The sequence below is a fragment of the Pteropus medius genome, unplaced genomic scaffold (assembly GCF_902729225.1).
Source record: "Pteropus medius unplaced genomic scaffold, Ma_sr-lr_union100, whole genome shotgun sequence".
In the NCBI taxonomy this organism is placed as follows: domain Eukaryota; kingdom Metazoa; phylum Chordata; class Mammalia; order Chiroptera; family Pteropodidae; genus Pteropus; species Pteropus medius.
In genome coordinates, this window is record NW_024342474.1 from 10769495 (window position 1) to 10794474 (window position 24980).

Below are 24980 nucleotides of genomic sequence, written 5' to 3' on the forward strand. Positions count from 1 at the left end.
AGGTAAGCATTAAACAAATATATTAATATCACATGCCTCTTTTTCTCCTGACTTTTTAAAGAAAGTGATTTCATGCTAGTTTAGGCACCAAATGACAGACTCCAGTGAAGGTTATTTGGTCAATAGTAATATTAGAAGTTGGGAAATGCTGCCTTTGCAAATGAAAAACAAAAAAGGTCAGAATGATGGGCAAGTTTCTCCAAGGGAATGCTCATTGTCCTCCATGACCAAAGACATTGTGTCTATAAATTCACCTAAGTGAAATTATATTCATGGCACCAAAAACCAACCCTGGAGCCAAATTGAGATAAGAGGGAACACGCAAAGACTTACAATGCATTTCTCTTGAGAAGGTACCAGGAAAACAAAGGATTGCGAGAGATTGCTTCAGCTCCTTTGTCCTCAGGAGGACTACACCAATTTCATTCCCAAAGAATCATTATACTGGTTCTTTAATGCAAAAGTCAGCTTATCTTCCCTAACCCACAAGCCTTTAGTAAATATACTACTATTACAATACTGCCTGTTCCTGGGAGGGAGGAGGGAAAGGGATAAGGAGATTCATTCCCTCTTAGGAAGCACCAAAGAGAGAAAACAGGGAAACCCTAAAGATAAAGACATGGGAGACAGTGTGATGCAGTGGTTAAGAACACTCTTCAGTCTGAATCTTAGCTTTTCCTCTTGCCATTGTTACTTAGGGAAGGTTTTCTTAAACCCTTTTCTCTCTCAATTTTCTCATCTGTAAAATGAAGGTGGTTATAACATTTGCTTACTTGAATTAAGTGAAATTTGGATTAATGATATACTTGACATACATAGTCAGTAAATGTTGGCTATGATGATAATAGTGGTGATGATGATGATGATGATGATGATGATGATGATGAGGATGGTGATGATATGTTGTACATTATTCTTTGTGTCCCTCCCCCAAAGGAGAGAGATTCATGGTGGAGCTATTTTGGTGTCCGGAAAACCATCAGGCTTGAATAACCTAGAAAGGAAAGGAATCTCTATGACTGAATTTTTAAAATTTTTTTCTAGAACACTGCTTTGACGTATCATTTATAGCTTATTTAAAATTTTTAACAATCTACACTGATCCACTTAAGTAGAATTGAGAAGAAATCTAGGGAGAATCTGAGTTTGGCTTCAGAAATTTTAAAGACAACTAACTGGAGAATCAAGATATAGGAAAATGAACAATAATGATTTTTTTAGAACATAAAGCTTAGCCTTAAAATTTTTTTCTTTTCAAAGCGATGCGAGCTTTAAAAGTTGCTAGAGCATTATAAGCTCATTATTTAATCTATCATACTCTTTGAAAAGAATGCAGTCCATGAAAAGAATACTTGGATTTTGATCTCAGGTTATTTTCCCCAACGAAGAAAAGTACTTTGCTTCCAAAAATCCATCCACACTAGCTCGAAGTTTCCTAAAGGCAAAAAAACATTTATTTTATCCCACATGAAATCACGACATATCTAATACAAAACTACACCTTCAGTGAAAGTTTTTATCTGACCTTTTCAGAAACATGTAGGTACGATTCTCCTAGTCGGATCATAGAGTTGTTGTCATTTGGTAGAGACATTTCTTTTAAACCCATCCCCAGTTAATTTGCGAAATTTTTAAGTGCTTTAATTACATTCGTTTATTAATTGTTATTCCCCAAAATGTTTAGTGTTGAGTATACTCATTGCAAAAAGGGCTCCGATGAATTTTTAGGGCTTTACACCTCACAGCTTCTACCTCTAAATCTAGAAATTTTTCCATCCTACAAAGAACACAAATGATTGGCACTTATTCTCCCTTTATAAACTAATTGGCTATGCTAATTAAAAAAATGTTTCAGTAGAAGGAAAGGAAATGTCCAATATGTTATGAAAAATAAGCAATAGGAAATTCAGAATCCCTGTATGAACATTTCCCTAATGCAAAGTACAGGTCCCCAGGAAAGGACCTACCACACTTGTCCTTTTCTTTGGCCGAGATGGTGTCTCAGTTAGACTTCCCAGCCATCTCTCCGAGGGCAGGATCTCTTCTGGGAAAAATATTGCAATAGCGTTTGTATTCCTGCCTTTTGCTGGGAACTTTCTTGGTGTACCTCCAAAAAGAGAATCAGAAATGTAGAGCTAGAAATTATTTTGGAGACGTTACAGATTAGAAAAAAATTAAATCCAGAAAAAAGGATGTTGTTTTCTCAAGCCCAAACACCTAACAGATCATAGTACTGGAGCCCTATCTAATGATCTCCGTTGCTTCTAAGCTGAACTCTGCTTTGGATGAACTCAGAATTTATAATTTCACAGAAATGCTTAGCTTTATATTACTGTTGTTAATAGAAGTGGAACTATATATGCAGAAGATAAATATGTGGTGATTCAATTAAAATAATATTTGCATAATGTGAATTTGCTATATATAATAGAAAATAACCAAATCGACTCAAATTAAAATGTGTTTGAATTGTTTTTTAAAATGTTTAATCACTGTGAAAATAACAATGATCTTGAATAAAAATGTATCTAAGTGTGTTATTATTTACTTAAATAGAGTTGGTATACAATATCATATTAGCTCTAATAGTTTCAGGAGTACAGTATAGTGATATGACATTTTTAAACCTTAACAATGTGATCACCCCAATAATTCTAGTAATCATCTGTCATCATGCAAACTTATAGCAATATTATTGCCTATATTTCCCTTCACCTTTTTAATCTATCCACTCCCTTCTGGTAACCATCCCTTTAGTCTCTGTTTCTATGAGTCTGTTGTTGTTTTGTTTTCTTTGTTCGTTTGTTTTGCTTTTTTAGATTCCACATATAAGTGCGACCATACAATATTTGTCTTTCTCTCTCTGACTTTTTTCACTTAGTATAAACCCTCTAGATCCATCCGTGTTGTCACAAATGACAAGATTTCATTCTTTTTTATTGCTGTATGATATTCCATTGTATATTTATACCGCATCTTCTTTATCCATTTATCTATCAGTGGACACCTAGGTTGCTTCCATATCTTGGCTATTGTAAATAATGCTGCAGTGAACATAGGGGTGCATATATTTTTTCAAATTAGTGTTTTTGTTTTCTTTGGATAAATACCCAGAAGTGGAATTATTGGTTAAGTGTGTTATTATTTATTCTACCAACATTTTTGAAACTTCACCATTATTAGACGTAGTTCTAAGTGTGAAGATACAGACAGAAAAAATAATAGCCCTTGTCCCAATATGCCAGCAAACTGGGAAGGCTGACATAAAACAGACAAGTATACTACTGTGTGATTCCAGTTGTGACAGCGTGGGGTGCGACACCTATGGCCACACAAATGAGGGGGCCTTAACTGTGGCGTAAGAAGGAGAAGGCTCCCCCAAACAAGTTACATTAGAACTGTATCTTTAAAGAAGGGAACTAAGGGAAAAAGGCATTAAGAGGAGAGAAAATAGTGTGTGCCAGACAGGTAGCTGTGGCAGCAAATGGCAGATTTGGGGAGCAAGTGCTTCTACATGGCTGCACCATAGGCTTAAATGATGCCAAGGACAGGTAGGGATCAGATCATGATGAGCTTTGTACATCATGCTAAAAATATTTTTATATTTTATATTTTACCAGAAAATAATGGGAAAGTATTGATAAATTATTTGCTCTTAAATAATACAACTCAAATTATACTATAAAGCTAAGAATTTTTTCCTGCTCCTTCATATCGGATATCTTGGTAAAACATCTGAGAGTAGAAATCACAAGAATCTAATTCCAGTTGTAGAGCTGACAAAAATATCAATTTTCTCATCTGTAAAATGGAGATCATTAAAGGGTTGTTGTACAAAGTACATAAGTTGAAGCCTGTTAAGCATTTATTACGGTGTCTGACATATTGTAAACACTCAATAACTACGCTGGCATTGTCTTTGTCGTGATCATTATTATAAAAGACTGAATTGGAGAAAATGGATGAGAATGCTAAGGGCTAATTTTAACATCTAGAGTTAAGAGTAATTTTCCAATTCTGCTGAATCTATATTGCTTAGAGTAATAGAGTCCCTTCAGAGAGAATCACTTTGTCAGAGGCAAGGCTGGGAAAAGGCATCGGTTAGCAGAATGCACTGATTATGTACTTGAGAAGAACTTTTCTGCTGATTTTGTTGTCCAAGAAAATGTAAGAAGAGAAAACTGGAGTTTCAACTGTGGAGAGCAGTATCTAGGAGAGTCCACGCTTGCTTTGTTAGTCAAAGGTGGAAGAGGAAAATAGCAACATCCATAGATAGAAATTGGATATAAAATTAACTCTTTATGTTGTACTTCCCTATGTTGTTTGGCAGGCTCTCCAAGAGAGAGTATGCTTTTAGTTTGCTATTAGATTGTAACTAATCGTTTATACTATATCCTTATACTGTAAGGACAGAGGTTATTTTTTGCTGTGTTTTTGTTATTGGAATATTTTCTGTAATTGTGCCAAACTGGAACTTTGGAATATACAGCAGGCTCTTGAATAACGTCATTTCGTTCAATGTCATTTCATTATAACGTTGATGAGATGCCGCAGGAACTTAACTCTTGTTTATATCCATTAGCCCATGGTAAAATTGGTTTTGCTATACCAATTCCAAGAACCTATTGATGATGTTGAGTGAGGACTTGCTGTAGTTTAGCAATCTCAATTTGGTTGTATTAAAAATTAAGTAGGTCAGAATTAGATTTACTATCTGCATAACGCCATCTCTCTATTAAAAAATAGACCGTTTCAATATTCTATAGAATAATAGGATTACTTTCTGTGTTCTGTTTTGTTAGTGCTCCTACATCCCTCCCTGTAAGAGAGAAAATCAGAAGAACTTGGAAAGTGTCATGAATTGGCAACAGTACTGGAAAGATGAGATTGGTTCCCAGCCATTTACTTGCTATTTTAACCAATTTCAAAGGTAAGCCAATGTTTGCATGTGCATATTAAAAGTGTAGCCTCTGTAGTTTTTGACATTAATAAAATATAGATTGTGCTCACTTGACAAAATATACAACATGGAGATAGTCTCAATTCTTTCCAGCATGTAGTTAGGGAAGCCCCGTCTTACTCTATGGGAAGGGAAGCATGAAAAGAATCTGCAGGCCAAAAAGAAAAAGAAGAAAAAAAAAGCTTATGTCATAGAGTTTACCCTCAGGATACGCTAAACAAGTGCCTTAAGTAGGATCATTGTATACTAGTATTGTTCCCTGAGAATTACACATTAATGTATATAATGTAAATAACCACAGGTTTGTCAGCCTTTCAAACTGTATCAAATCTTATCTTTCATTTTCCTTTCTATTCTGATGAAGTATAATAAAATGAGTTCATACCATTAAAACTTTGCCTTAGAACTCAAGTTATTCCGTATAACAACAGCTCCTTGGACTAGAACACCAGTACCCACCCAGGTTAATCATAGAAATTTACTTATCAAAACTTTACTGAATCTTCTTAACTCCTTGCTGTACATTTCCACTTGGACGTTCTACACTTATGTCAGCTTTCTCGTCCTTTTAGTGAGTGGTACTGTCATCGCTTGTTTACCTAGGCCAGAAACCCTTTAATAATTCTTCATTTACTTTTCTCCTTTTTACTCTGTAAACTATGTTCACCATCGTGTTGATTGTACCTCTGTAATGTTTCTTCTCTGCCTTCCTTCTGCCCCTGTCTTAGTTCAGATTCACATTATTTCTTTATTCTATGAATGCAGTAGTCTTTTAACAAATCCTTCCATCTGCACCTCACCTCCACTCCAAACCATTCTGCATGCTGCTGCCAAGGGGATCTTTCTAAAACATGATTCTAATCAGGTTTTTTAGTAAAGTCCAAACATTTTGGCTTGGCCTATGTGTCAGGTAGCTATTGCTATGTAACAAACTACCCTAAATCTAGTGGCTTACTACAACAATGATTTATTATTTCTTATGATCTTGCGGGTCGACTGGGAGGTTCATCTGCTGATCTTTCCTGGGCTCACGTGCAGTCAAATGATGGCTAGAATAGCTGCATGGTCCAAAAGGGCCTCTTCCCTTACATGCTAAGCACTTGGTGCTGGCTCAGAGGAAGCACCTTAGTTCTCCTCCCCCTGGCCTCTCATTCTCCAGTAGACTAAATCACCATCCTTATAATATAGCAGCTTCTGACAGCATTTCAAGAGAGCCAGGCTTTGGCTCTAGAACTAGCCTAACATTTCTGACATGTTGTACTGGTCAAAGCAAGTTACAAAGCAGCCCAGATTCAGGGGGTGTTGAAATAGATTCTGCATCTTGATTAAAAAAAAAAAAAAAAACGCAAAAAGATGTTGTGGCTATATTTAATCTACCATATCACACAGGTTCCTCAAAGTCTTGCCCCAGACTACCGCCTCTCCAGCCTTGTCTCTATACTCATGTTCTTTGCAATGGTCTTTCTTTTTTTTTAATTTAAATTTTTATTTTTCAATAGAGTTGACATTTATTATTATTTTATATTAGTTTCAGGTGTACAGCATAGTGGATAAACATTTATATAATTTAGAGAGTGATCCCCCCATAATCTAGTGCCCACCTGGCACTACACGTAATTATTTCAATATAATTGACTATATTCTCTGCGCTGTACTTCATATCCCTGTGACTGTTTAGAAACTACCAGGATGTACTTAATCTTTTCACCATTTCCACCTAGCCTCCCAACCCCCTTCACACCTGGCAATCATCAGTTTGTTCTCTGTATCTATGAGTTTGTTTTCATTTTGTTTCTTAGATTCCACATATCAGTGAAATCATGTGGCATTTGTCTTTCTCTGTCTGACTTATTTCACTTAGCGTAATACCTTCTAGGTTTATCCATGTCATTGCAAAGGGTAAGATTTCATTTTTTTTATGGCTGAGTAATATTCCATTGTTTATATACGTACCACAACTTCTTTATCCAGTTGTCTGCAATCGCCTTTCCGAACTGTGTGCAGTTCCCAGAATATCTTATACTTTTATATTCATGCCTTTTTAGTTGCTTCTCCTGCTTCTCGACTGCCTTGATGGAGACTCCCCAGATATCACCTTCTCTGGGCTGCTTTGCTCGATTTCCAAAGTTTGATTTAGTTGTATGTCATTTAGGATGCCATCTGCTGCAGGTAAACATAAAGCTGTGACTGACTCAAAGTACCATAAATGGGAAATTTATTATTTCATACATCAAGAAATGCAGAAGTGGATCAGGACCTTAGGGTTGTTTGATGCAATGACTTAACAGTGTCATCGAGAACCCAGCCTGATACTGAACCCACCGCTGTCCGAGTTGGGTGACCCCTTATGCTTCCGGCCCCTGACCAGGAGTGGGTTTCAGCATGTGGGTGAGCTTGAGCTTGAGCTTACAGTTGGAGACAAACAAGGGTGCCCCCTCCCATGGGCTGTCCTGACTAAGTAGCTGTCATCTTAATAAACTTCTCCTCACTCCCTACTCAGGCACTGAGTTCTCTAAAAGCCGCCTCCCCCAAACAGGGTTGCCTCCTGTGAGGGCATGAAGCCTGAATATCCTCAGCACCCAATCAGGACTGTTCCTCCAGAATGGTGAGAACCTATTTGAAGAGAGCGAAACCTATGTTATACGCTAATTGTGTTAACTTTGGTAACAGTAAAGTTAAGCCTACCATACCTCCCTCAGAATGCAAACTCATTGCCTGTCCATCATCTCACTGTCTCATTCTCAAACTGTCGGGGTGTAGATAGACGTGGGGGCGGTCTGTCACAACCAGCGATACTTGAGACATGATTTTAAGTGACTCCGGGAAAACAGGAGTTTGGAGTTTGGCTCTTTTACCATGACATATGCAAGAGGAAACAAGAGTGCTGGTTGGAGGTGTGAAAAATGGCAGCTCCCTGGTGCCATCTTCTCTTAATACACTTTTTACTACTGCTAAATATGAGATAAAAATAGCCTTCCTGTAGAGACTCCCAGATGCTCTCGATAAGATGAACTTTATATTTAAAGTAACCTTTAGATTTCACGCACATGCAGGAAATTAGGGAGAATAGTTATCAAGAAGTTTCCGTTTTCAGGAAAAGGATGGTATTTTAAAAATCAAAGACAAAGATCATTGGAGTCTTAGCTTTCCACTGTTTAAGCCTTATTTAGGAGAGCTGTACTCAAGAGTAATGTCTGCAGTGGGCAGAGCAGCCACCAACAGCCATGCCTGCCATGGGAGACCAATCCCCATGTGGTCACCCCTCCTACGCCAGGAAGGACACAGGGCCTTAGGTGAGCCTGACACAGGCGGCTTCCATTCATGATCTTCCCATGTAACCTTTCAGCTCTTTGCCTTCCTCAATGTTGGGGCTTACAATCTCCTTCCAATGTGTAGATTTCTGTTTTACACATTTTTACACATTTTTACATAGGCGAGGTTACACTTTTACCCTCCTCGTACCATTTTTTGTCTCTTAGCGTTTCCCTAGCTTATTTCTTCTCAGCAAAACCCGAATTATGCCCCCTTACCGAATATGTTTTGATATCTTTCCATTGCTGGAAAACTTCCCTGGAGTCTTAGTCTTCTCATACGACTCTTCTCTTGATATTTGCTTTAACTGGCTTCCCCTTGAAGAAGGGATGTCCCTGGAAAATGGTTACTCGCTCCGCAATTTCCTTTGGATCAAAGGGCCAGGGGTAGTGATCAGTCTTCATTTTTTGAACTGTTCCTCTATACAGTTCCTCTATACAGTGTTTCTCTATACAGATTTACTTTTTAATTTTTATTTTATCCTTCTGAGTGCACAGAGCAGCTTTACATACACACACACTGGGTTCGGGCCCTCACTACTTCTCATCTGGATCGTCGAAGTGATCTTCAACAGGTTTTTCAGCCTTGGTCTTTCATCTATCACCCACGCTACGCTAGGTTTTGTTTTTCTTTGTTTAAAACATTATTTGATCTTGACACAATCCTCGATTAAAACTTTCTGCCTTCTTATTGTTCATAGAATAAAGTCCATGCCCTTCCAATTCCAGCTTCAACTTCTGTTATTTAATTATGTGCCAGTCATAGGGAAACAAAAGCAAAACAAAAGGAAAAAAGTAGACACGGTTTCCGCCCTCGTGGAGCTTGTAGTCTATCATCACACCATTAGATAAATAATTACAAAGTAGGGTAAATGCTATGAAGAAAGAGCTGAGGGTGCTACCATGAGATAATTATAACAAGGTGGGGAATTTCAGAGGCCTGTCTGAATAAATCATAATTAGGTGGAGACCAGAGGATGCTCAAGAATTAGTTAGCTAGGTAAAAAGCGAGGGGAAGAGTATTTCAGAATGAGGCAACATGCAAATATGCAAAGGTTCTGAGACAAGAAAGAGCTTCGTGGCTGTTAGGAACCGAAAGGCCAGCGTGGCACAGGAACCGTGAGTAAGAGGGAGATTAGTGAATGTCGACATTGGAGAGAGTAGGCAGAGCTTAACTTTCACTTAAATGCAGTAAGCAGCCAATGATGGGTTTTAAGTAGAGTGGTGACATGATCTGATTTAAATGCTCTTCCAGTCACCTCAAATTACTCTTGTTTCTCACGTACTTCTATGCCTTTGCTGCTTTCTCTCTCCTCTTCCCTCACCTGGGGACACCTTTGCTATTGTTCACTTTTAGGAATTAGCACACCACAATGGTTATAGAACCAGGCACATTCTAGAGTGCGTGGTCTTGGGTATGTTGCTTTAACCTACCTGCGCCTCAGTTCTCTTTGTAGAAGGGAAAAACAATAAGGCTCTTGTGAGGTTATCAATGAGATGGCATGTGCGTAACCTGCAGTAATTCCTATAAAAGTGTTTGCTATTGTTATTTTTATTACTATTAATAAGATTTGCCTCAAATGTCACTGTGTAACATCTCACCTGTTCAGGTACAATTAATTACTTCCTCTTCTGTGCTCCCACACTACGATGGTTGCTTTTCCCACACTGTTACAGAGATAATTGAACAGTACCTTTCTCCTTTTACATAGATTATGAAATCCTTAAGGGCAGCCTTATGGCATCGGACATCTGGGTTTACATTTCTCCTGTACCACTGATTAACAGTATGATCTTGGGTAAATTGTGCAACTTCTTGATCTTGGTTTCCTCATTTATAAAATGAGAGTAAAATACCCACTTTAAGGAATTTTTTGGGTAAGAATCATATCTATATAGTCGTGAGTATTTAGTAAATGTATGTGTGTTTCTTCCCTGCCGTATAAATTTGTAACCGCTAGGGTAGAAATAAGTAATCAGTGAATTGCCTGGTTATTCACTGGAGGCCAAGTGAAGTATTGAATTAATAAATAATAGAGATTTTATTAATGAGCAAAGCAATAGAACACACATAAATAACTAAAAAGAAGAGATTCTATTAATAAATAAAATAAATATGTTATACTTCTGCTACTGAAAAGATATGTCTTGATTTTTAAGTTCATTCAAATTATGTTTGTCCTGTAGTATATATTTTAAATTAAGTTTACCCTTAACATTTTAGGAAAAGATGAATATAATGGCCTGAGTTAACACTGAGTAGAGTGCAGAACATAGTTTGAAGCTAATAAAATAGAAGATTAAAAGCAACCAATTAGAAAAGGACTGCTCACTTATTTAGGACTTAGTTTTCTTCTCTATAAAATTTGATAAACAGATAGATTAAATGATCCCTAAGATTCCTGAAGCTCTCTAATTTTGTTTGTTTTGTGATTCTCTGGTTATGAAGGGTTGTACAATTACAACAGCTGAAGAAGCTAGATAAAATCCTAATGGTGGAAGAGAAAAAAAATTAGCAAAGAACTAAATGGTTAACAGTCTGCAGCCATTTAATAGAGGAGCAGACAGTCCTCCTACCTCAACAATAATTGAGTTTCATAATGATGACACTGAGTCTTCAAGAAAGGTTAAATTTGGTTCAACACACTCTCCTTAAAAGGCAAGGAAATGTGTAATGCATTTTTAGAAAGATATTACCAATAATATTTTAACATTTTTATTAGTTTTCATTCAATTTAAAACATTAAACTTCAATTATTTGGAAAATTCACTTTTTTATATGAATAACTACTTCCTCTTTTTGAAATAAACAGCATCATTTTAGGCAAGATCTTCCACAAAATAGCTTATCACTTTTCTGTCGTGGCGTTCCCCTTTTCAGTGTCTTAGATTTCACCCATAAAATTATAACCATTTCAGTCATTTACTCTTTCATGTATTCGACAAGCATTTATTAATCACCTGCCGTGTACCAGGCAACAGTAGTCAGATAATAAGATTTTGTATCAGTCTTCAAGGAACTCATTGCCTAGTATGGAAGACAAATGTGTAATTGGGATGCATTGTAGTAAGTGCCATAATGATACCCACACACAAACACGCACGGTATAATGCTTGGACCTATGGTCAGAGATAAAGAGTGGAAAGAGAAGAGCCTTCACAGGGGAAAAGTTTGAGTTGAATTTAAAGAATGAGTAGAAATTTTCCAGATAAATGAGGCAAGAGAAAGAGATTTCAGGGAAAATGCATATTCAAAAGCATTAAGATTTGAAATACCATGGCAACTGGAGGAAAGTTAGGAGCTTTATGTGCTTGGAAAGTGCATTTAGGGGAAAGCTGATAGATGAACACGAAGAGGCTGAATTAAGTAATATGTAACTTTATGTCATGCTGAACATTTTAGATTTTATTCTATGTGCAGTGGAAGAGTGATGGTCACACTTGTGTTTTAGAAAGACCAGTCTGGTGGCTGCATGAAGGATAGACTGGATATAAGTTGGGGGAAGGGTATGCAATTTGAAGATTATTGTACCAGTCTAGCCATGGGACTGAAAGAGCCTGAGCAAAGGCAGAATTAGTCAAGGAAGGAAAGGAGAGTATGGACATGAGACTTTAAGGAAGTGGAATCCACAGACTTAGAGATACACATGATGCATGGGGGAGGTCAGGTTAAGAAGATGATGGAACTGGGTGAGTATGACTTTCTGTCCTGGGTGACTATATTAGAGGTGTGGGGAGGAGCAGTCTTTCCTCTACTCTCGAAGTTCTTCTGGCTAGTCTAATAATCAAATAGACATGAGACAGGTTAGCAAGAGAAAATAACCAAATTTAATACATGGCATGTAATATAGGAACCCATACATGAGAGTTAGAGACCCCCACATCCATAAGAGATTCGGAGATAGAAAGGGAACATGAGTATATAAAACATCCTGAGCTAGGGATAAAGTAGGGTGCCTTGGGGGCTTCAAAGGTTCATTGCAGGATGATAAGAAGAGCTGATGCTTAGTAAATAGAAGTTTGTTCTGTCCTGTAGATAGGTCAAAAGAGGTTATCTTTGATAATCACTTATTATGGGCAAGGCCCCTAATTTAAGTTCTTCTAGGTAGTTAAGGGAGGGGCAGAGTTTTCCTTGAGACCGCTAAAGTTACCTTCATCTCAAAAACAACTTGCACACCACAGAGGCACGTCTTGGGATGACTCATTCTGAACCGCCACAGAGGTAACATCAACAGGGGGGATTCTGGGAAAGTGTTCTGGGAAACAGCCACCTTCCCTTTCTACTAGCTTTGTCCTGGCAGACAAGTGGATATATGTGGCTTGATGCCAGGAGTGTAAAAGCCATGGTGCAACTTTGAGGTGATAAGCGTACGGATGGGCATCCATACATTAAGAAGAGTAAAGCAAAAAGACAGAAAGAGCGTTTCCCAGCACCATCGTTGATCAGCTGCTTCTGCCCTGTCTGCCTCTGGAGTTATTATGTGAGACAAACGACACTTACATGCTTAGGTACATGCCTCCGAATGCATTTAAGACCAATACAGTGAAAAATGATTGGTTAATTATAATTGACTTTTGCGATGTCTTTGCGTTTGTTTTTGATTTATGAAGCCCTAAATACAGATTTTTTAAAATATATGTTGAATTTAATTGTTCTATTAGCTTCTAAGTTTTCTTTTCTTTTTTAGAACAAATTACTAAACAAAACAAAACAAAATAAAACAAACCAACAAAAAACACAAAAAATCTTGCCTTTGCTGGATACAAATGAGAGAAAATGTGCATATAAAGATGGGAACTGATATTTTGAATAAATTCCATAGGGCTATTTTATTGACTTTTGAAGGAATTACTAGAATCTATATTTGGTATTTAGTAAAATTTTAATTTTTAATAGAGATTTTCACTTTTGTTTTTTATTTACTCCAAAAAATATTTCTTATAATCTATCATTAAAGAAGAGAGTGGTTCTGTAGTTATTTTTTAAAGGAACACATATAGAGGCTTTCTATTTAGGCACTGAGTCCAATAATATATCTTAAGTCAAAAAAAAAAAGAAATAGTGAATCTAGACTCTTACTCAGATTGAGTCTTTTCTATATACATTTTGAGTCTTTACCATGTACATTTGTGTCTGAGGGATTACATCAGAACTGAAGGCTCTCTTTGTTCTCAAACTTTGTACTTAAAAAGAAATCAGTAAATGTTTGGCTTCTTCAGTATGCTATGGAATATGTATGGAATCCATTCCAGTGTTGCTTTGAGTCTGACATCCACATATTCTGCAAATGTTGTTGATATACATTTGAGGATCTGTTTTCTGATGGTTATTCAAAGTGCTTTCATGCTTGCAAATTAATTTTCTAACAGCTTTTATCATCATGGCAATAAAGTTAAGAATTTAATGTTATTAATCACTTTCCATTTAAGATAGTTTATGCGGCCATCAAACAAAGCCCTGAAGGAATTTGGGAGGAAGTCTATAAGAACTGTAGGACAAGTAGGTCACAGTGGAGCACTGTCAGATGACGGAATGCAGGGCAGGGCCGGGCGTCAGGAGACTTCGGTTCTATCCATAGCTCTCTGTGACTCAGTGTATGACCTTGGGCTACTTAGTAAAGAGCTCTCACCTCAGTTTCATCTTAGATAAAATGGGGCCAGGACTAGCTTCTAACACATTACAGGGGATTGTGGAGTTCCTAGACTCACACACTCAAATCTGGGAGACATCTCCCAGTTACTTACTCCAATCCAAAGTAAATCCCCTCTACAATGGAAAGTGTTTTTTTTCCATTCTCTATCTTAACAACTCTGGTTGCTGTGGACATCACCTCCTCCTGAAGAAGCCCATTCCATTTCCAAACATTTTTAGTTGTCGAATGTTTATCTTGGGAAATATCTAAAACAGGCACATTCATAGACACAGAAAGGTTTAACAGGGACGGGGGGGGAAGAGGGGAATAAGAGTTACTGCTTCACCGTTACAAGGTCCTGTTTGGGGTAACAAAAAAGTTTTGGAAATAGATAATGGTGATAGTCGCACGACATCATGAATGTACAATGCCACTGAATTGGGCACTTAAAATGGCTAAAATGGCAACTTTTATATTATTTATATTTTACCACAATAAAAAAAAAATTCGTCTTGGTTAGTCTCTGGTCTCAGTGTTATCCAAGTTCTAAAGAAGAGGAAACAGTCCTTAAGGTCACATGGCTAGGGAGGAACAGATAAGGATCTGAACCTAAGCCCATGACCCTCCAAGCATAGGCATCCCCGAGTCCACACTGCTGTTACTGTTGAGAATAGGCTTCTCATTGTGACGCTTTTTTTTCTTGTGTCTTGAGCTGGCCTGCGCAAGGGAAGGCAAAACATATGAGCCACCATTGTTTAATCTAGAGACTAAAACTCAGTTAATGAAGCCTGACGTGACATTAACTTTTTGGCAGCCATAACACGCTGTTGATTCATACAGAACTTATAATTAATAAAGTTACTTCCCCTACATCTGTTTAATACATGCTATTTTTCAAGCAGTTTCCCCTCCATTCTTAAACTTGTGAGAATGGTGTTCTAGATTTAAATGCAAGTATTTATCATTTATCCCTATATGGCAAATGCACTTTGTTGCTTTTTGACTGATTGTTCCATTCTCTTCTGATTATTTTCCATCTTGATTCTGGCATGTATCATCTTTGTTATTTCTTCCATCATAAAATGTTATTCTAACTGTAAATCAAAAGGACTTCAATCCTGTTATCCAAGTTACTGGTAAAAATGCTGAAAAGGATGGGTCATAGACAGAAATCTGACACCAGTGATTTTCCTCTGGCCTTACCCAGTAATGGCCAACACCTTCATATAGTGCTTATTCTTCTCCAGAAACTGTTTAAAGTCTTTATACATTGAATATATTGAATCTGCATAATACTCCTACAAGGCATTATTGTCATAATGTTCATTTTATACATGAGGGAACATAGCACAGAGCGGTTAAGCAACTTACCCAAATCACACAGCTAGAAAGTAGCAGAAACAGAATTCAAACCTATGTACTCAGCCTCCATAGTTAATGCTCTTAAGCACTCTGCTGTGCTGCTGTTGACATTGGCCAGGATTCCAGCCCATACTAGGATAGGAGGGACTCTGTTATATCTGATCAGTGCGATTGCTACTGTAACATTCTTAAGTGTACCATTGGTGGCAAGATAATCTGAAATGCCAGACCAAAGCACTTGTGCCTTGGTATGTGCTACATTTTCTCCTAAGAAACTTGGATTCTAAACTCCCGTTCTTCTTTCATGTCTGCTTGAAAGATATTTCCTTTTAATTTCCCCAGGCACACTTAAGTACTCTTTCTCTTATTGCCTCTGTACTTTGTACAAATGTCCATTGCATTTTGAAATATATTTCAACAATAAACAATAACAAATATTTACCGAGCACCTAGAGCACGTGCCTGGCATTGAGCTGGGTAATGGGAATACAGACAGGACCAGACAGTGTTTTGTGACCCAGAGCTGACAACTGGCTAGTGAAAGCCAACACAACAGTATAGCTCTGGTGCCCACCTCATTGTAGGTGTTCCACAGATGTTGAATAGCTGAATGGAAGAGAATTGAGTATCAAGAAAGCTTTATAAAATGCTCAAATGTGTACTGTAAACTGTTTTTTTGCTTTAGATTAAGAGGACTCATTTTGACTATCATGGTTATTTACTTAGTGAAATTGTAGGATCCCCAGCTCTATATCTGTGCATTTTGGTGAGTTTAGGCTAAATTGTGCTGTGGTAATCTGAATATTTCAGTAGCTCATAACAAGAGCTACTGAGAGTTTATTTTCTGGTTATAGTACATGTCTGTTTTGGGTCATCTGCAACTTTGCTCCATGCTTTTGTCACTACAGGACCCTGGCCAAGAGTGGCCCCTATTTGGGACATTAATACTAGTCTCATGACAGAGGAAAATAAAACGAATTTCCCTAGGAATGCACATGCCTACAATTTTTAGTGATTTTCAAACTCTTTATCATGTTCAGTCCAACAATGTGATGACAATTTACATGTGTTTTCTTGAATTTTGAATATCACTTGCTACCAGGGTAAAGTTAAGTTACTGGCACATCCAAGAGAAACTTTAAGATTGACTGATAGGGTCTTTCTAATTACTTGTTTTTAAAATTCTATTATTGTATCGTAAGTCATCACTTTAATTGTTACATGTATTTCTCTGTAAAACTTCTGTTCTCCAAACATACGTTTATAAGCAATTTATCAGTTAGGAAAAGAGCTTCATAATTAATTTGGCTAATTTTACTATGCAGAAGTATTTCAATATCTGTTCAATGCACTTTTACCAAGAAAGAGAAATAATTGCTTAACAGACTACAAGAAAACTGAATGTAAAGCTATTATTCATGTAGTCTTTACAATATAATTTAGGGATTAGGATGAATGATTCATTGCTAGCCTGTATAGAAATGCTAACCTATTTCTAACTTCCAACATGCAGCAGCAAAGTATATGTACTCTGCTAATTATTTAATTAAAAAAATACTGTTTAGCGCATAAAACATTTTAATGGGATTTTAACAGTTGAGAAGCTTCTAGAATGACAATATAATAGGAGGTAGCCCTGTTTCCTTCAAGTTTTCATAATAATCAGGAAGATATGTGATTTACTTTCTCCCCTACCCAGTATACATTTTTCAGATCCTTTCTTCAGAGTTTCCAAAAATAATGGAGCCATAGTGACGTGAGAGGTATAGAAAATACTAAATTGTGTCGACTGGCTGATTTTTCTTCCTTGAGGATCTAATTATAGGGAATTGGACATAACCTAATCAGACATTAATAGTGATTTCCTTAGAGTAAGTTGTGGAATGAATTATTGTAGAATGAGTTGCAGCAGTGATCCCCAAACTTTTTGGCCCTAGGGACCGGTGCTCCTATGAGAACCTAATGCCTGATGATCTGAGGTGAGCTGAGGCGGTGATGCTAGTGCTGGGGAGTGGATGCAAATACAGATGAAGCTTTGGTCATTGGCCCACTGCTCACTTCCTTCTGTGTGGCCTGGATATTAACAGGCCACGGACTGGTACTGGTCCATGGCCTGGGGGTTGGGGACCCCTGAGTTACAAGATCTTTTTCAGAGGTTTTGAAAAAACAAACCTATTCACCTGTTTGGGCTCATTTAGTTTTAGTTAAACTGGGTTCTGGCAGCATTTCCTAGCATGATAGGTCCGAAACAGTGACATGTATAGGAGTAGTAGTGTTGAAAGGCATCTCACGGAAGGGAAAGCACCTAAGCAGGTATGGGACAGGTGAGTTGAAGGAAGAGGAAACATGAGAGACGGTAGTTAGTTACATGCATATGGCTTGATTGGGCCGGATAGATAGGTTTTAAAATAACTAAGCAGGAAGAAAAGAAATTTTGTAATGACAAAAGAATAGTAAACACAATCACTTTCTCTCGGAAATTATCTGAAAATATTTGGCACGATCTGTAAAAACAAATACATATGACTATTTATGCAACTACATCTATAATAGTTACAATTTCAAACAAATATATGTAGACTTTGAAAGAATTCCCTTGAAGTCTAAGATCCTACTCCCTCCAACCCCCGCCACCCTTCAACATTTGCTTAGCAGAAAATCTGTGGCACTGGATTTTTATTCCCTTCTTATTCCACTAACATTTACTGAGCTCTTACTTCAAGCTTTGCACACTGTGATGCTCTTTTAGGTGTGGGAATCACTGGAGAAAATGCAAGCTTTGCAGGGTTGGGCAGACCCTCTGGACTGTTGTTTTAAGTAGGGGCATTTGTGTTGGAGCCATGGTGGGTGAGGGAGACCTCGTTGCTCTGCCCCCGCTTCTATTTTGCTAGTTAAGGAGTCTATGCCATCTTGATTTTATATCAAAAATCATGGGGAAAATGTTTTTCGACCTCTTTTTAAATGCTACTTTTCATCTGCATACAACATGCCCAGTATTGTTCAGATGGTAAGTTACATTGACATTTGGGGGGATTCCTTACCCACCTCATTTCCTTGAAAACCAAATTCTGAAGCTCTTGCCAGTCTTATCAACACCCAATGGAATCCCTGCTTACATGCATATTTTTGGTGCATCAATATGTTTGTCGTTTTCTCCCTGGAAACGGTTTCTCACACCCACGTTGCAAGTGTGTGATCTGTGATGTATCTCCTGCTAGTTTCTATATCCCTTTGCCTGGAGCGAGGGCTGAGAATATGATTCAGCAATGTGTGGCTGTTAAAGTGATCTTTCAAAAGAGTCTTTTTCTCTGTGTGTAGTTACTATGCTGGGTGCAACCTGTGACTTGCTTCACCTGAAGCACTGGAGCAGGTTCGAACACTAGGATCTCAGAATCATGAGCCTAGAAAACACAGGCTCAATTTTAAGCCTTTGGATGTCATCTTACTTAATTTCAAAGGGGAACCTCTACTCTGTTTTTGAAGATACTGAGAAAATGGCACATGACTCTGATCAGTGATTATCCTTTCAGTGTTGCAGCCTTTTCTGTAAGGAGAACTCTTCCTCTTTGTTGTTTTGCTTCACAATGTAAACAAGGGACTCTGTTGTTTTGTCTTAATCAGGGAGGGGAATACGGAGGTGTCCTGGTTTAATTAGTGCTGTTGTTTTTAGTCCCTTCCAGCCCCCAGCTTGTTTTGAGAGTCCCTTTTGTATCACTGTTTCTCAGACATGCTAGGCCACAAGGAGCACCTTTTGTTGTTTAAGCATTAATTTCTCTAAATGGGGAATTGAAAACGGAAAGATATTTTAAGCATTACCATCATAAGTCAACATTTCCATTTTCTGAGGATGTTTCTCCAGGAATAGGCATTACTCTATTGAAGGGAAATGGGTTCTGCGCGACTTCCTTTGGGAACATAATGATCAGACCCTTTAACGTCTCTATTTCTGACTAAAATCTGATTTAATAATACAGTATTGATCTTTATGAGAAAAATAATTGTGTGGAAGAATTCAGGTTGTTAAATAGTAGAATGGGTTGGATAGAAATTGTAAAACATTTAAAAAAAATAAAATAGAAGTAAAAAGATCAGAAATCAATAGTATTAAAACTACACAAAGATCTGATCAAACTGTACACTTACTACCTCTGAATTTCCCTGTGTGGATGTTCTATCTTAATTTTTAAATTTTAAAAATTTAAAAAGATTCGAAGGATAGATAATGAAAAAAAAAAGTTCATGATGTGGCATAGGATTGTGGTTAAAATTAATATGGAGAATTGGACATATTGCATTATGAAAGATCTGAGTAAAGAATTAAGAATCTTTGTATACACTTGATGAAGAATAAAGTCAAGAAGGAAGTAGCAAAGATGTATTGCTAAGACAGAAAGGAAAGCCTATAGAAAGTAAGGAGGCAGTTCCTTAAGGAGGATTAGAATAGGGGATTGTATTAAAATTTGTGAAGTTCCATTAATAAAGTGGTTAGGAACACAGGATAGTGAAGGGGTTCTGGAGCTCTAACTAGGCAAAGGCATAGTGTATGAAGATGGTGTAGATGAAGGAAAGAGAAGTCTTTCATAATCTCTTCAGGCAGATGTGTTTTGTATGTAAATACATTTGTAGTAAAAGGGCAAATGTGAAAAAAAGAATGAAAAAAATACTTTTTATAACTCAGGTTGATACGATAGAAAAGAAGTTTAAAATAAATAAATAAATCTTTTGGTTAAAAAAAAAGACTTTTCCCCCCTCATTTTAAAGTTATTTTAAAAATTCTGGTATCTTTCTAGAGCATTCATAGTTTATTTATTTATCTAATTGAAGACATGATTTAAATATTTTTCCCCCATCTACCTCCCCGCTCCACCCACCCCCTACCCTCTGGTAACCACTAGTCCATTGTCCATGTCCATGAGTCTCTCTGTGTTTGTCCTGTTCGTTTGTTGCTTTTAGGTTTATATCTCACGTATAAATGATATCGTGTGATTTTCAACCTTTTCTGTCTGGCTTATTTCGCTTAGTATGATTATTTCAAGGTCCATCCATGTCCATCTCTTCTTATGGCTGAGTAATATTCCACTGTATATTTGTACCACAGCTTCTTTAGCTAGTCATCTATCATAGGACACTTTGGTTGCTTCCATGTTCTGGCCACTGTGAATAATGCTGCTATGAACATTGATGTGCAAATATCTTTTCAGATATGGGTTTTCAAGCCTTTGGGGTAAATACCCCAAAGGGATTTCTGGATCACATGGTAGATCAATTCTTAGTTGTTTGAGGAAACTCCATACTATTTTCCATAGTGGCTGTACCAGTTTTCAATAGTTTGTTTTTTACAATTAAGTTTTTGATCCATCTGGATTTTCTTTTCTTTTCTTTTCTTTTTTTGGTGGGAAGAATATAATGGGAACCAATGCTTTTTCTCCAAATGACCAGTATCGTCCCAACACAATTTATTGAATAATCCATCTTTCCCACACTGATTTAAAGTGGTATTGGATTTTTACTTTAAAAGTGGAACTAGACAATAGGTACACAAGGTGAGAACTAATATGACGATAATCTGTGTCTCAAATAGAAGAATGCAAATGTCTTCTTTTCTCCAGTTTTGGCCAGAAAATGCTTACAGCCCTACGTGAAATAAATGGCTTACCTGGTAACTCAGAAACATCATAGACCAAACTACCCTGAAGAACAGTAATACTTTCTTAAGGAAAGCTCATAGGAATTGCTGGACCAAAACTGTCATCTAGTTTACAAAATTCTTCATTTCTTTGATGAACTCAGTGAACTGAAAGTCATGCTCTCTAGCATTTAGTCCCCGACATAGATGACTCTTCCTGAGTAGTTTGCAGAGGTGGGTGGAAGAAGAAAGAAATTTAATATAAATTTAATGCAGTTTCTTAGGTATGATCTTAGAGAATATCTAAGTTCTCTTTAAAAGTTCTCTTCCCATTTTTTTTCCCCCAATGGAATAAAATCAAAGGATTTATAATAATAAAAAAATCTTTTTATGCCAAGCTGACTCTAGGATAAAATGGATTCATTGATTTGCTTTTTTTTTTTTTTACAGATAAAAAGTCATAAGCATCCTCCTGGTTTGCAGATCTTGACAATAAACGCCATCCCTTCCCCTTTTTACTGAGAACTCAGACAGGAATTATCCCTAATAGGCCCGACTTAGAATCAGAAAACAGACAGATGTATAAAAAATAATTACCTCACAGTGTGAACACAATCTCAAAAGGAGTTTGTAGCTCTGGGACACAAAGCTTCAATGGTTTCTCTAGGCCTCTGCTTTAGAAGATCTGGGTTGAGACAATTACTTGTCTGGGCTGCAACTGTAAGGACAATTATCTTAATCAGGAGGAAAACATTGCTAAGCCCAAACACCATAATAATTTAATGTTGTTAAATGATGGCTTTGGGGATAATATTAGTGAATAACTTCTATTTGTGTTCTTAAGGGAATAGTATGAGAGATTTTTTTTTTTTATCTCTATCTGAGATGTGTATATTAAAATTGAAAGTAATCATTTATTTGTTAAATCTGTTTTGTTTTTTAACATCCCTGCCTTTAAGCCTCCCTGTATAGGACTGGAAAGCTGACTACGAGGGGCAAAGGAGGGCAAAAGGGAATGAAGACGTCTATACCAAAATTATAATTTGCTTGAAGGAATTTCCTGTGACATTAGCCTGACAGCCTTAAATTGAAGAAGATATTTGGAAAATATATGTTATTGCCAACATTTAAAAATCATGAATTATGAGCCCCAAGTTTATAATAATAATCATCATTTCCACCCCATATTGGATATTGAATACTCACTCACTATTAGGCAGCCATCCGCCTAAGCATCTGGCACACATCTCTTTTACTCCTCAGGACAGCCCTGTAAGGTAGATATTATTATCCCCATTCTACATAATCCCCATTCTACAGATGAAAAGTTAAGATTCAGAAATAGTTTTCTTAATGTCATGTAATTAGCAAGTCGTAAAGCCCATATTCAGATCCAGGTTAGTCTAACTCATGATCTGAAATACTGTCCTGCACATGCAAGGCTACTTAGGACTTTCCTTTAGGGTAAACTTAAAGTATAATCTTTCCTATTTATAATTAAGTCAACCCTTTATTGCTTCAAAATAAAATACTTGCCAGTTTGCTGCGTGTGCTGCCAAAGCTGAAGGCAAGTTTTTCTCCCCAGAAACTGTATGTTTGGGCCTCGATTTAATTTCTTCCATGAAGAATAGGCAAGCTTGAGGAAGAACTTTTTTACAATTAAACATTACTACTCTAAGTTCACCTAATTGGAGAAAATTGTTAAGAAAATGTAAGGATGTTTATAAAATTTATGGATCTATAATCAGCCTTCCATCCATAGATAGGAACCATCTGTATGTAGAGCAAAGCCATAAATTTGATAAAATACCTCCTAAGCTTTTAAAAGTCCTTATCACAATATCATGGCTGAACTGGAGTGGGCAAAAATGGGCTCATGATAGAGCAAACCACCAAAAAAAAAAAAATACTGCAAAGGGTCTCTGTTCTTCTGGTCCTTATATTTCTACTGTAATTTATAACAGAACTTGATACAGCTTCTAGATTATCTGCTTAAGTGCCTTCCTGTGGTCACATAGGAAGACGAACACACTTTTTTCTTGTTCAGGCTAATTGTTTCAAACAGCAACTAACTACATTGGCTAATTACTATCAATAAGATAACTCAATTATGTCAAAACTAAATTCAATGTTATTATAAGCCAATCTTCGACATCTTTTGGTAGAAAAAAATCTTTCGAAATCTTTTAAAAATCATTAGTCAATAGATCCAGTCAAATGTTTTCCTGAGGTGCATTTTAATTAAATTTTCTTCTAGAGTCTATGGCCATGCCACTCTGAACAAGCCCGATCCCACCTGATCTCAGAAGCTAAGCAGGGTTGGGCCTGGTTAGTACTTAAATGGGAGACCACTTAGGAAGACTAGGTGCTGTAGGAGTAAAAAATAAAAAAATAAGGCTTTGTAAACTGACAAGGTTCTTGCAATCTGTGAGGTCAACCAAGGGTTGCCTCGCCTAAAAAAAATTTTTTTTAATTATAAATAAATAAATACAAATTAAAAAAAAAAAAATTCTTCTCGAAAGCCCATAGCATGGAGTCTTGCTAAAAATCAAAGCCTTTAATAATATCCACATCAAAATTTTCTGGATTAGATATCAATAATGAGCAATTCCTGCCTGAAAATCTTCTATGACACAGTCAGTCGCCTCTCACCTGTGGCATTTTAATTGAATATTTGTTTATACATCTGTGACTTTTATAGAAAACTTTCAAAGGCTGTCTGAAATTCAGCTCCAAGTAGACAGAGTTATCCAGGAATGAATACATGTCAGGGTTCTTTGGTTTTCATTATAAAATATCATTTTGTCCCTTCCATGTCAAGAATTAACCTGACAGGAGATTCTCTTTTCAACCAGTAACATAGCATGTTCCTCAGTGATTTCGGTTTCGAACAGTTTGCTCTTCAATCGTTGTCAGAAACCATTCTTTGATATTTAAAAAGGCTTAAATCAGTTATTCCCAGATGTGAGTAATTGTTAGCATCACCTGGAAAGCTGTTTAAAACTTCAGTCTGATTCGGGAGATCTGAGACCTTGGAATTAACGTTAAAAAACTCAAATGATTTCACTAGCCGGGTTTGTAAAACTGCCATGAAGGGCCTTTTAAATGTGTTATGCAGCTTGCTTTATGTAAAAATACACACAATTTAATTTATTGAGTTAGCTGTAGCAAAAAAAAAATGTGTTCTGCTGAATTGACATCTTCCTTTTTTATAAAATGGCAGCTGTATAACACATCTCTTTTCTTTTCTTCCTCGGGTGCTGGGCCTTCAGAGGTAAGTTCCACTTGTTCTTAAGGCAGGAGCTTTTCTTAGCCTGGGGTTTCTATTTTTTTTCCCATCCTAATTAAATTGCACTTACTCCTTTATTGTCAGTTTAAAGATTTTATTTTACTTAAGTCTTTTGTTTTTATTGTTATCTACTCCAGGTTCTTTTTAAAAGTAGGTCATGTTATAAATAATAAACAAGATTTAGAGTAGGAATAGATAGCACCTATTCAAAAGATTTGGAGGAGGAAATCATTACATTTTTATGTCATTTGGCTATGCTACTATACCAAAAGCCTGGCATATTGGACTGACATTTTGCCTGCAGAATTTTTTTTATGATTGTGATAATGACGAAGCATTTGTAGACTTTAAAATAATATTTCATCAAAATACATAAGGGCAAATTCCTGTAAAGATATAGTGTATTATTCTCATAGAAATACATAAGGGCAAATTCCTTTAAAGATATAGTGTATTATTCTCATAGAAATACATAAGGGCAAATTCCTGTAAAGATATAGTGTAGTATTCTCATAGAAATACAACTAAAAAAGTTTTCAAGGTTTATTGTATGCCTGATGTGTAAATATAGATAATTGGTATATACGCCTACTCTAAGAAAGGTTTAATGAGTGCCCTAAAGCTTGACAGAATTTAGCAAGACAAAATAAATCAGAAACATGTGAAGAAAATGAGACAAAGCATGAGGGGTCTCATTGGCACAAAAAAATCATATAGTTTTGCTAGAAATGGCCCAAAATTTTAACTTAGCAGCCTACATGAAAGGGAAAATTCTCTGCTCAGATAAGTGAGAAATACT

The 24980-nt window shown here is 36.7% G+C and overlaps 1 protein-coding gene and 1 pseudogene across 1 annotated transcript in view; both read left to right on the plus strand.

The window, feature by feature from the left end:
• The window catches only part of KCNMB4 (potassium calcium-activated channel subfamily M regulatory beta subunit 4), a 54324-nt gene that overhangs the window by 21165 nt on the left and 8179 nt on the right, over nucleotides 1-24980 (plus strand). Inside the window, exon 2 of the mRNA XM_039866008.1 lies at nucleotides 4803-4930. Within this exon, the coding sequence (XP_039721942.1) occupies nucleotides 4803-4930 (128 nt within the window). The remainder of the gene's footprint in view (nucleotides 1-4802; nucleotides 4931-24980) is intronic.
• Nucleotides 23151-23269, plus strand: LOC120605196 (uncharacterized; annotated as a pseudogene).